We start from the raw sequence: 13769 nt of genomic DNA, 5'->3' as shown, positions 1-13769 counted from the left end.
CTGGAAAATAAGGTCCATCATGGATCGTTGGAAAGGGAGCCAGGAATTGTAGCTAAATATAGGCTTTGACCAAGTTATCCAAATGGGTCTGTTCTCTTGCTCTATGTAATTACTAGAAATTGAGAGATCACAGAAATAAAACACAGATCCAGCAATTTGGAGGCCCTGGAAGATAAAAGCCCGACTGCATCTGTTGCATCTCTTAAAAGCACTAAGCTGTTTGATACAGCTTCCAGGACTTGAGGCTTCTGATGTGACCCAACTGAGAACAGCAAACCAGAGGAAATAAAGCATCCCCCACTTTGAGTGACTTATGGGACCAGTTTGGTCTTTGTCCAGCTGCTATTGGAAAAGCTTGGCCAAAGACAAACAGGAGCGGAAGGAATTAAACTCCTGTTGAAACTCTATTTTTTAATACAATTGGGTCCAAGCCACAGTTTGGGAATTCAGAAGGCCATGCCCCATTCTCTGGTTGTCCCTGATGTCAAGCAGGATTTCTTACTACTTTATTTATGAAGATGAAACACTACATGTTTACATCTCTTCTGGTGACTTCAATAACCCTGGACTGACAGCTCTGTAAGATCACAGTGCAATCTAACATAGGTCTGGTCTCAGGTGTAATTCTCTTTTGCACTGACTTAGAACAGTGTGTCACAGTCTCACTATACCACCCTGCCCCTAAATATCCTACAGAGATGTTGCTGGGTCCCAGAAATGTCAGTAGTGCCTGAGGATTAGGAGTGTGAAATAGCTGTCCTTCCCCTGGTGTCTCATTTGGCCCGCTGCAAATTTAACAAAAGTTACGAACCTTTCTCAACAACCAACTAACTTCTCAACACTTAGACCACCTACTTGCATGACATGTCTAAAGAAAGATGCATAAGACCTTGGCCAGTTATTCCTTTTCAAGCAAAGCTTCTGCATGTAGATTTGAGCAGATAAGGATGAGGTTTTCACTGTTGATGAAGAGGATCTGTGCATGCAGGTACCGATGAGGAGGCACAGCAAAGCTTTCTTCAACACATACTATCTATTCTGAGCCTCTGAGGGCTCTCTGCTACTCCTGGTTTGTTATTGCTAGGTGTATGGTGAAGGAAGAGGTGCAGATGGTTGTGCTTATTGGGAAAGTCTGAGAGTTGTGATTTAATTCAGACAGAACATGCAAGTCAGAGTGGTTTCTCCTTCTTTCCCTGCCAAGGAGAGGGCAGGATGTTTATGTGCTGTTCAGCTAAAGGTACCCGCAGCCTGAAAGCCTCTTACTCAACTCTGCCTGGTAATTGGGATTTCTTATTGGCATGTCCAGTATCAGTGGATCCAGCTGAAACCTGATGTCCCTAAACAAACCCTGCCTTCAAAGCCCAGCTTGCAACATCCTCAGAGAGATTTCTGGCTTGACGTCATCCTACTCAGTTTCTTTCAAACAGTCCCTTGTTAGCCCAGGAACAGGGCACATCACTTCAACGCACATTTACAGCCCCCGTTTCTGCTCAGGGGCCAAACAGCAAAGGGATTTATGACACATGGACACTAGGGACCAGAGGAAAATATTGGGTAATCAGAGAAGTGGCCTCAAGGAGCCAGTTGGGCTGTTTATCTCACCCTTAGCCTCCCCTGGGGAGGCAGCTGCACCGTGTCAACTCTGTCGCACAAATTCCTGCCCAGCCTCATTCATAGAAACCCACAAAAGCTTTATATTTGTGAAGGGAGCCCTGCCCACACCGGGTTGGGATTCAGGACAGGCAAGCTTGCTTATCGGGGTGAGGCTGTGCCCGGTGCAAAAGCACAGAGAGCTCCTTTATCTCTCTGTGCCTGGGCTCAGACCAGCTCAGCACCACTCAGTGCCTCCATCGCCTCTTGCAGCACGCGTGTGTGCAAGGGTTGGCAGCAGCAGGATCAGGCCTGCCATAAATGCTGTTTGCAGGAGGCAAGCAGCAAATGCCAGCAGGTAGGGCAGAAATTCCCTGCTACAACATGTAAAGGAAGGAAGGAGCAAGGAAATGGTGTCAGGGAACTGGGAAGCTGACTGCTCTGAATCAGCTCTGTGTAAGATGGAGGAGGGAGGGCTAAGCAGTTGCGGGGGGGGAGGGTTGGTTGTTTTGGGGGGGGGGTTCTGTGTGTGTTGTTTTTTAATACTGTTGCACACAGGCCTGTGGATCAATCCTGCCCTGCAGGAGCATCACAGCTGCAGGTCAGACCTTCAGGTGGTGTAAATCAGCATGCCATGCCATGTTGGTGCTCAATTCGGATCAAAAGCATGGTTGCCACCTGCCTGCTTTGTTAACTGGATTAGCCATTTACAGGCAGTCACTCTTTTATGGTTTCAGTGTCTGGTTTTCCCACATAATTCTTCCTTTCCCTGTCTCAGACTCTGTTGAGTCTGGCCCCCTGCTCTCTGTAATTGAAATATAAGCATTGCTGTGCAGGAGACACATACAGGCTTTCTTTCTGGGTTTCTTCCTTCCCCCCACCCCCACCCCCTAATTTCTTTCATGGTGACCCATGGGAGTATGGCTGTAACTTTAAATACCTTCTAGCACCACCATCTGAAATGAGGTTGGGGAACAGGGAGAATTAAAATTTGTTTCAAAGGAGTACACAGGAGGAATACAAATAGGAACCGATAGTCTGAATTTAATATTTTATAGGGTCTTTCATATAGAATAATACCAGCTCAGGAGGGGTTAGTGCCTGTAAGGGTAGGAGACAGCTGCCTGTTACTTCTTCATCTTCCCAAAGTCTTTTATGGAGAGACTCCTGTGCTCCAGGGTGGGTGAAGGTAGGGTCCTGGGAGTTTTTTGGTTGGTTTGGGGTTGGTTTTTTTCAGCTCTCCCATCAAACTGTGTTACCTAAATTCTCACCTCTGCCTGGCAAGGAATCCTTCTTTCCCCTCAGAGCAGGCATGTGTTCCTAAAGAAGACTAAATGGCAGAAACTGGTTAACTGGTTGTACAAACTGATATTCTCCAGCCCTGTGCGGTCTGGCTGAGCAAAGTGTCTACTTGTACAGTGCAAAGCAAGCAAAAAGTACATGCACCCTGTGAAAACATCACATCTGCCTCTTCCTAGGATTCAAAGAAAAAGCTGTCACAAGTGCTGTAAACTCACACTGGAAAGTTAATAGCTAAGAAAGCACGTGTTTGTTTCCATTCCCTTGTTTACTGAAAACTTATCTCTGAGAGTCAGAGCAAATGCCCTTTGCTCCTTGCTGTCATATATCACCTACCAACCCAGGTAACAGGTCACCAGCTCTGAGGGAGCCGCTTCCCTGTCTCAGTATGAAATTAGTTCTACATCTTCAAAAGACACAAATCATTCAAATGTAGTTGGGGATGGAAGAAACTGTGCAAATACAGTGTTTGGGGCCAGGTCCTGAGACACCTGGAATCGGGCAGAGCTGCAGTGATTTATGTGAGCATACTCTAGGGCACAGACCCTTCCACTTGTGCATCGGTTGGAGAGTTGATCTCACCTGGGAGGGCTTGCCTAAGTTATCAAGAGGGCTGTGTACTGAGCAACATCCATCTTCACTGCAGAATAGGAAGGAATCTGATGCGATGGCATCCTGGGAATGCTGTTACATGAAGGTTTGGGTATCCTCACGCCCTGTTGCTGCTCACCAACCTTTGAAGCTACTGAAAGACCTTGAGAGGGCTGCCTGCCCAAAGTGATGGTGCTCCGCTCGATCTGGGAGATGCAGGCTGACATGCCACTGAACTTGAGAGGCGTTTGAGAAAGGAATCAAAGTGAAAAATAGCATTTGGTGCACTTAAAGCAAGAAGATAAACTGCTTCAACCAGGTGTGTTTACAACTTAATCACAGGCAGCCATGCTGACCTCTTATTTACCCACAGTTCACTGTTCCCTGTATGTATAACCCCCTTTCCATGCAGGACTGTAATATTAAGCAGATGTATTATGTCCTTTTCTGTATTTGGAGGAGACTGTCGTGCAGGGCTAGTTTTCATAGCTGTAGCTTAGTAAGGGAAAAACCAATGTCAAACTGTTCATGACATCAGGATTGTTGCCATCCCTGTCCAGCTCACTCATCTTGACTTTTCCCTTCCTTGAAGGCTGCCTTTTTATCTAATGCTAGTTCACCAAGTGCAGCTAGTATTTAGTGTAAAAGAAAGGGGGGGAAATGGAGAATAGCTTCTCGAAAAGAAGCTGCAAACACAGGAATGAAAAGCAGGGTGGTGTGGAGGGCTCTCTTCTGGATAATCCCTCTTCAGTGTTGAGAAATATTTATTTTTACTCAGAAACTGCATGGTGACTACCAGCTCTCCCAGATTTAAGCCTTGAACTCTCTATGCTGAAGTCAACAGTTGTATTTGCCTGAATCATTAAAAAAAGAAAGAGTTTTGTTATCTTTAGCGTGTCTTTCTGCTTAGTGCAGCGGGTGGGAGACTCAGTCCCAGGCTGGTTATTACGTCTGTACCACATATTTCACAGTATAGTTGTAGATTTGCTGACTGTCAGTTTGCATAGTTTCATGGTTACATCTTGCTCTAAATATAGGAAAAGCCTGGTAATGGCTGATGTCAGGTGGTCCTGTTCCCAGTCAGCCCTCTACCACCCCGTTAACTTCTAAAAATGTGCAGGTTTACAATAACAAAAACTAGGAAATAGGGAGGTGTGAAAGGTGAGGCTTAAAGGCAGAAAACTTGTAATGGCAAACCTAACACAAAGTAAGAATAATAAAATGTAAGGAAAGAATCTGAAAAAAGGTGACATGTTGAAAAAAAGAGCCCCAGCATTTATAACTAGTAATGTAAATTGTCACCGTTAAGTAAAATAAAGGCTGGGGAGGAAAGAAACTGCTGCTCTGATCCTGCAGATGCTCTGCAGTAGTGTGAAGTAGACGTGAAGCGTGCACGTTGATGTTAAACTTCTTGAGACCTTTGGTAACACACATACATATTTTAAAGAGAACCTAGCATTAGCAAGTGGTATTTATGAGTATAGGAGCAAAAACTGCACTGACTTACCTTTAAACATCCTGCTTGTCCTGCAGGGTTTATGTTGTCCTGCAGCTGGGGGGCTGGATCCATGCAGCTCACCCGATTGACCGTACAACCTTTTGAAACTGAGCTTTCTGTGGGCTGCTGCTGGATGAGGAGCAAGCAATAGCGCGAGGATGCTGTGTTTGTGACTCTGAGCGCTGAAGTGTGTAGTGGCTGAACTGAGCTTATGGGAGACACCAGGGCTGCAGGGGGTTTGACTTGGGTCTCGCTTTCTCCTAGCACGCAATGACCCAGGCATGTCAGTACACTTATTTCATCCGAGTTGCCCTTCGGCACAGGAAAGGTGGTGTTCAGGTCCAGTGTGATGCCTTCAATACTTAAGCAAAGGAAACTTAAGAACCTTTTGGCATTTCCAAATTGTTCACCATTTCCAGCATGCTAGCGTGTACTTTGGGGAAGCTCCTTCTCTTCCCCATTGTAGAACCGGAGCATAAGCCACTTTGATACTTTGCACATCCTGTAACTCCCCTCTCTTGTCATAGACTTCAGAAAAGTGACACAAACTGCAAACTACAAGATTACCCAAACTTGGGTAATTTCTGTGCTGTGTCCTGTCCAAGGAGGTAGAAAGGAAAACTTAAAATCTTCACACAACTGGGCAAGCTAAAGCCAAACACCACTGCAAAAGTGTGTGTCTGATTAGTTCAGGACCAGTTGCTATTTGTTAACTGTTTCCCTGTTCAGCAGATCTGCCAGTTCATAAACATTCATGGAAGCAAAAGGCTGCATCTGCCTTTAATTGGGACAGATAAACTGCAAGCAAGCCAAATTCCTAGGCATGCCTGCACATGTCTTTTGCAGAACTATAGTCTCTCTTGATGATCTCACTTAAACATAGTCAAAATGATTAAAAGATGCCCTTCCCTTATGTTTTGAAACATAATTTTCACTCGAAGAATAATCGCAATGCTACTGACTCATGAAGCACGCTTTGAGATCTACTAACAAAGCAGTTCACAACAAAGGGTTAAGTGTTGGGCTGGGTTAGGGTTTAAAACAAAACTAAACTGACCGATTTTTTGCCTGGAAATGCTGATTTATCAGAAGTGAAACTCTTTGTGGGAATAGGTATTCCCCTGAATTAAAATGAAAAAAAAAAAAAAAAAAAAAAGCCTACCAAACCCCCTAACTGGTTTAGCACTACTTTAAAAGGCACTGCTGTGATCTAAATTTGAAGTTTTATTTTCTGGATAGAAACAATGCTTTATTTGGCTTATACTAAAAAGCTGGAGAGCATTAAAAAAAGTAAAAACTGAAGCAAAACATCTTGAAATTATTATAGCAGAGTCTTTTGGATAATAGCCTTGTGAACATTTCAGAGATACAAAGTTTTGCTTGAAGACAGATGCAGAAGTATCAAGACCTTGACAGTACTTCCAGTGCAGGAAGACCATTTTGCCATCAGCTCTAGTAGGTACAACCTCCTCATCCTCCCCTTGCATGACCCGAAGGGCAGAGAGATGGAGCAGGTCTGGGAATGGAAAATGAGTTTCCAAATCCTAGGCCAACTCCCTACGACCAAGATAACACTGCTTCCTTCCCTCCCTCCCCTTTCATCCCCAGATGGCTAATTGGGAACCGCTGACTCCGTGGGTGCCACCGGCTCCTTGCTAACCAGATGACCCAGCTGGGCATGCTCCAGGGCGGGTGAACTACTGCCACCACCCAGGCTCCCATCACTCCTCTATATGGCTTCTTCACCTAAGGAAGAATAGAAATGCATGTTTAAAGCTAACCTGGTCACTTGAGTCAGAGGTATCAAAGGAGTATTTCATAGAGGGATTAATTCATTCCAAACCTGCCATCCAGATGAGTTTCACAAATCTTCTATTTTGCTTTTTCAATTAAAAAAGAGAAGTTTGATGTACTTCCTTTATACCAACTGCTACCTCATTCCCTGTGTGAAATACTGTGTATGCCAATAATGATTTCCATGCAAATTGCTTACACTGTTTTCAAAAGGGGAGAGATTATTTCAGGCAAGGAGAAGGTTGGCTGGGAAGACCCTCTGAGGTCTCCTCCAACCTGAATTTTCCCTGTGATCCCTCAGCCATGAGAAATGGTTTGGGCTTTATTTTCTTTCTTCAGGCAAGTACAGGTAGATCCTCTCATCACTTGTTGAAATCTGTTCAGAAACTATACTTGTTATTTTTGAGACTTCGATGCAGAAGAGGAATAGATGGGCAGCTGGCAGAAGTTTTGTTTTTGACTTCAGTGGTGTCTGGACTTGCCCTGGTGTTTGTGTCTCCAAAGTCTGACTCAAACCCGGTTCAAGCCAATGAAAAGAATCCCAGCAGCTTAACAGATATAAAGTTGCCACTCTTGAAAGGATAGACTTCTGGTAATGCATCATTTCATAAATAACTCTTCTTTCTGATCGGCTGGTGAGCTATCCTCAAACAGGGTCTTTAATGGTGGTTATTCAGGCATACAGAAACACATTTCATGCTGCTGGTGCTACCCAGATGACACGCTCTGTCACACCATCACAAGGTATTTTGGTACCGACACTGTACCTGTCACACGCAACCTTCTCTGCCTGCTGATAGATACTTTCTTTTTCTTGGGCAGTGGCTGGACTGTGCCTGTTTGCCTCCATTTGCTGTCCTTTGTCTTTGCTTTCATATGGCTTTACCTCTTCGGATGTTCACTAGCTTGACTGCCTAAATCTGTTTATTTTAATGCTGCTGGGACCCTATCGTGTCAAGGGCACCCACAACCTCTATGGCATCTCCCTTTCCTAATCCAAGAAAGACAAAACAGTCACCTGAACTTGTTACCACTTGGAAAAATGACTGTTCTTAAAGGCTAAGGCTTATGGAGAGAGGTGGTATGTTTCATTAGACCAACCGACAAAAAAACAGACAAGCTTTTGGCTATGCAAATCTTTTCTTAGAGCATTTAGGGGTGCCCAGCGAGAAGATTTCTCCATGGCCTCCCTTGTGCAAGGGCAGCTTGCCTATGGATGCACCCACAATTTGTAGGCCAAAGAAATGTGCCTGATAATCCGTAACTTGCCTAACAAGGGCTCCTCGTGCATAAATGATTGTTTGTCTTCAAAGAACTGCTTTTGGAGATCTGTTTTGAGGTAACTCACTCAGTGTTACTGATCCTCATTAGATTAGAAAAGTACAGGCTTTCCCTCCAGGAAGAGTATGTAAGTGTTGGAATTTCTAACATTAGAAATAATTGAAAGTGAGTGGTTTGAAATGGTAATTTTTCCTATAGCTGAAATTTAAAAGATGACAGTTTTCTTTCCCATGTCCGTTCTCATTACTTATCAGAACTTACAGTGTGATTTACATCCATAGCAAGTAAAATGGGAAGCCTGACTCCTTCCAGGCCACTGCCTCCCACCTCCTCCGCCTGCTGCTGCTCCAGCCTTTACCAAACACCTGCACTGCCACCTCCTGCCCGTCGTATAGCTCACAGCTGAATTTCCACCAGGATTTGGTTTTTTTCTCATCCTGCCAAATTCATGATGTATGTCCTGGGAGAACTTGGAATACAAAGAAGAAACCATGTGTGCACATGCACAGTCAAGATGGTCTGTAAATTGATCTTTGTTTCTAGTTGGTCTCTGTTACAGATGGTGATTGCATTATACCTAACTCCTAGCTTTAATTTAGAGGAAGGGAACTCCACAGTGTTGCTCCCTATGACCCAAAAACCTAAACTACTCTGCTTGGCCACTGTTAAGCTGACATACTGACCAACCACTAGGCAGAAATGCTTTTCCAGGTTTACTCAGCAGCCTAATTGATGCAGGCAATGTCTGAAATAACCAAATGGGTGCCGGTGGAAGACAAAGCTTAGACCATCAGTTCATATAAATTAGGATTTCTCACTTCAGAGAAGCTACCCTTATTTCATACCCAGTGGTTTTCTGTTTCAGGTTATCACACCAGCTGTGCCAGTTGTGTGCACTTCTTCTGTAGCTTAGGAAAAGGAAACCCAAGTGGTGCGTATCTATACTAGCTTATGGATGGAAGAAAAATACCTTCCTTTTTTTTCCCTTGTTTCTTTCCAGTTGCAATATTAAATATGAAGTCAAGTTGAGAAAAAAGGAAAAGTATCTGAAAGCCAAGTGAACCCAGATCTACTTTAAACCTTCTCATATTGCTGGGTTTAAAGAATTCTTGCTATTTTTCCTTTGTTGGCAAAGGAAGGGGTGCCAAAATCACCCTCTATTTAGAAAAATAAATGTTCTTAGCGAACATGCTAATTCCTGCAGCAGCCAGACCCATGCCAAGTGGTACGGCCAAGCAGGGGCAGAGGCTCTGGCCCCAGCCCCGTGAACCTTTGAAAGAGAGATGGGGCTGCCCCTGCCTCCCGGAAAGCTCCAGGGCAATTATGAGACATCTAAACCCAACCTTTAACAGAAGGTAGTTCTCGCAGGCTTGAGAGACTTTATGCGTGCGAGAAAAGGTTGGAAAAATCTCCCCTGCATTGTAAGCATGCTGTCCCTCTGCGTGCTGCAGCGTGGCTGAGGGAACAGTGGCATCTGGTGTCCGCGGGGCTGTCCTACAGCCACCGCTTCCCGGGTGGTGCTGGCAGGCTGTGCTGGCTCTGCGCAGGACCTGGCTCCCCACACGCAGGTATCTGGTGGGACCTGACACACGCAGGACATCAAAGACATCTGTACAAGAGTCCAGGTGTGGTACAGGTCGCACGGGAGACTCAAGCCCATCTGAATGGCAGCCAGAGGTCTGGATGCTGCATCAAGTGAGAGAAACCCAAACTTGCATCTAGTGAAGAAGGTAATTGCTCTAGTTGGGGGATTAATTCCTCCCACTCAGGACCATGGCAGTGATGCAGCAGCATCACCGGGGAGCCTCTGGCTTGGATACTGTTAGAGATTTATGTGTCTTATGAAATCTTTATTCCATCTTTCTCAGTGGAGAGGAATTTGCTGCCAAATCAGGTGCCCTGGTCCATTTGGTGAGGCAGCCTGTCCACCCAGAAGCCTATGGCACTCTGTGGTGCAACAGCTCCAGGGTGTGATGCTCAACTGCATGTGTCTGACTTGATTTTACTGCTTCAACATCTCCTCCGTTTGCTCTCATGTTCTCAACCTGAGACCCAAAATGCAAGTGCTGCCCAGGAGCAGCACCAGTGATTCTAACTCGCCCGAAGTCTGGAACGAGTTTCACTGGGAGAACCTGGCAACCCAGTGAAGGAGAAAGTCTCCTAAACATTGTGATATGAATGTTTCAAGGTGGTGAAGGGTCTAGAGCATGAGCCCTGTGAGAAGCAGCTGAAGGAACTGGGGTTGTATAGCTTGGAGAATAGGAGGCGCAGGGGAGGACCTTACTGCTCTCTACAGCTACCTGAAAAGAGGTTGTAGGCAGGTGCGGGTCTGTCTCTTCTCCCAAGGAACAAGTGATAGGATAAGAGGAGATAGACTCAAGTTGCACCAGGGGAGGTTTAGATTGGGTATTAGAAACGTTTCTTCACCAAAACAGATGTCAAGCATTGGAGCAGGCTGCCCAGGGAAGTGGCCGAGAGACCATCCATCCCTGGAGGTATTTAAAAGATGTGTAGATGCGGTGTTTAGGGACAGGGTTTAGTGGTGAACTTGGCAGTGCTGGGCTAACAGTTGGACTTGATGATCTTAAAGATCTTTTCAAGACTAAATGATTCTGTGTGTGTGTTTGTGTCTCTTTCCCCACCTTTGTTCTCGCCATTAAAGTGGGTAGTCCCACCATATCTGCTGTAGAGATGTGGGTAATTTTTTCCACTGTTGGAGCCCAAATACATCTTTGAAACACCCCTGGCAGGCCAGTATCAATGGGCAACTGGGCAGTATCTGAACCTTACGGTGAGAGTGTGCTGTCACTGAGTTCCGGGTGGAGGGTCCTTTACTGCTGGTCCCCAAGACGGAGCCAAAAGCTTGCTCAGAGACACTAAGCTGCGTTTCCTTCTCCTGGCAGGACAGGAAGCCCAAATCTGAGTAAAACAAAAGTTGGAGATGTACATCTCCCTGGTAATTTCTGTGTAAATGAGGAAAGGCAAATTACTCTTTGCATTTTGCTAACTGAATATCAGTCTTCTACCCGAAGTGATTAAGAGATGGAGCGTTTCCTACTGACATGAACAGAATGACAAACTTGAGCTTGGACCTCTATGGAAACAATTTCTGCTGGTTTCTGTCATTTTTCAAGTTACAGATGTTCAGAAGTTCTACACCCGAAGTTCTACACCCTTATACTTAACAAAAGACTACTTTGCAGGCTACCTCACGGCCAGTTTATCTGAGTGCTGGGAGTGACAGACCTTTTTTCTGCTTATGTTGTGACTGGTACATAACCTGATGCACAAGTTCCTGAGCCTGGTTACCCCTCCGTGCTACAGAGAAGTGAGTGGCACCGCTCTGATCCGATGCTACCGCCCATTCCTGCTCCTCCCTGTGGCTGGGCTCAGAAACTCAGCACTTCCCTTGCACAGGGCCTTGCTTTGGTAGCTGAACTCATTCACAGATCCTAATTGTCATCCCTTTTAGACAGTTTATGTCCTATTAAGTTATAACATAAATGCATTTTGTTGACGTCAGAACCGGGTTCACAGCTACAGTGACAGCAAGGGGTGGTTCTGCAAAGGTGCTGCTTAACACCAACCTCCGTCACCAAAACAAGCAGCACCATAGCTAACAAGGTGTATCTTCTTCTCCCCCACGAGGTTTTGAAACGCGTCAGGTGGTTCTATAACAGGTAGTACTATAAAGTGAGAGCATCCCAAGGGCTGACTTTTGGGTGGTGTCATGTACTTTGGCGTGGTGTTCCTTGGACCACCGCATCTCTCTGTTCTGCAGCAGTTTGTTCAAATCAGATCCTGGAGTTGTCGTGTACTGAAGTTTATTTCTTACAAAAACACGGCAGGTTTTCCAAAGTGCAGCTTAACTTCTGCTAAAAGAAGAAAAAAAAAAAAAAACCCACAAAAAAACCCAATAGGAACTGGGCTCCTAACTCCAAATCCCACTGAAATTGAATTCAGTCCCCATCATCTCCTACGAAGACTTTTATCTCAGGCTGGCAAAGACCCTACTCTTGCAAGTCAACAGGCAATTGTAAGTGTGTGGAGAAGAGGTCACAGAGGCATGTGCTCTACAAACACCCCAAACCTTTTGCTGTCAGCAGTCAAGAGAAATGTTATTGCCTGAAGAGGAATACAGAGAGAGTAAAACCCGTTAGTTTTGTAATGTGTTTTGTTTATTAAAATCAGTTTTCACTGATGTCCTGAGTTGACAAAAATGCTTCCCAGGAAGTCTGACAAACAGAAACAATTCATAAATATATATATTTCAAACACTGTAGATATAAACAAACAAAAGGTGTGTTTTGCTATTTTGGGAGGTCCTTTGTAGCCAGCATTTTCAACTGGCCAATTAGCAGCATATGTGTTAATCAGTTAAGAACTTCCACTTGTTTTTACATTATTAAATCCAGTGTTTTAAAATTATTGCTCATTATCAGACAAAAACTCAAGATATAAAGGATATTCATTAAAAATCCTCATTAACAGTAGGGATGGTATATATTGACAGTACGTGCAGCTTTATAGTGGGAAATTTTTTATGCAATTAAGACCAAAACTTTCAGAAATTAAGATGTTGGGCAACCAGTCTGAGGATATTATAGTAGCCAAATTCTCAGCAACTCTGACCTTGGCACCTTCCCAAAATCTACCTTCTTTTAAGAAGTCAGGCTGAGCATCCCCTGACACAAATGCCTCCTGACACTAATGGCTGGGGATAGAACACCCAACTGTGACACAGCTCCAAGGCTTTGCCACCGGGCATTAACTCATCTCCTGGCTACGTGCTGCTCCTGTCTCTTTGCCAGATCCCCTGGGACCTGCCTGGCGGGGCTGCCATGGGCTGGGGATGAGGAAGAGGACCAGTGTACAGAGAAACGTCACAGAATTGTAGATGACTGAGGTAGCAGGGTCGAGGGTAGGGACAGTGGCAGGTACCAGCGGTAGGTGGAAACGCGGATCTTGCAGCGCTTGTAAATAGAGGCATCTCGACTTTTGCAGCTAGTGGTAGCAATGCCTTGCGTGGCAGATTCCCCCCGGACCTATCACACACTACTGGGCTAGCGGTCTCTGTCTGGGGCTACGCTACGGCAGTTCTTGCTCCCTTCTGCTAGGGAGGACCTTGGGGCCAGCACCTGCCTTTCCATGCCCTCCTGGTGGGGCACAGCTTGCTGACCTCCTTGCTCTGCTCTGGCCAGCCCATTTGCTTCTCTGCAGGAAAACAAGGAGCACCACTACTTGTGCTAACCCCTTGGTAGAGGAGCCTGGTCCTGGATGGTAAGTAACCTGCTGTCCATCTCGCACCAGCGAGGCACATTTTCAGGGTGTCATGACAGAGATGCACTGCAGAGCCTTCTGACTATCATCCACTCTTTCCCCGCTGGGTCTCTTCGGATACATCACGCTGGCCATCTTGAAGAACTCATCTGCAGCATCCAGAGCTATGAGACGATCCTGCCAAAGCAACAGGGTTTTATGGCCACTGCAGAATTCTTTGGGGACCTCCCTGGTTACGCAGGGTGTTAGGTGTAATCTCCTTCCGCTTTGTTAACACGCTGCAAGAGCACCTAGTTGCACAGGGTTAAAGGACCTTGGTGGGGCCAGGGGGCAAACTTATGGTGCTACAGCATTGACATTTCCAAGGAAGCTGAAGAGCCAAGATACAAGTGCAACATCTGACAGGGACACCCCAGATGCTATGATGTATCTGAGC

General features: G+C 45.5%; 1 protein-coding gene across 3 annotated transcripts in view; it reads right to left on the bottom strand.

Annotated features, from left to right (window-relative positions):
• Positions 1 to 13769, bottom strand: part of MREG (melanoregulin) — a 76542-nt gene that overhangs the window by 47392 nt on the left and 15381 nt on the right. For 2 of the 3 annotated variants that reach the window (XR_013930084.1, XR_013930085.1), the window contains exon 5: positions 4988 to 13510. Coding sequence is in view for 1 of the 3 variants with exons in the window: in XM_080399873.1 (XP_080255999.1) it covers positions 13376 to 13510 (135 nt within the window). In the remaining 2 variants the exon portion in view is untranslated. Of the gene's footprint in view, positions 1 to 2104; positions 13511 to 13769 lie in introns of those variants that run through there. The other variant, XM_080399873.1, reaches the window with a different exon arrangement.

The sequence above is a fragment of the Falco punctatus genome (genome assembly GCF_963210335.1).
Source record: "Falco punctatus genome assembly, chromosome: 8".
NCBI lineage: Eukaryota > Metazoa > Chordata > Aves > Falconiformes > Falconidae > Falco > Falco punctatus.
Note: the sequence above shows the minus strand (reverse complement) of the source record. Positions and strands in the feature narration are given on the sequence as shown.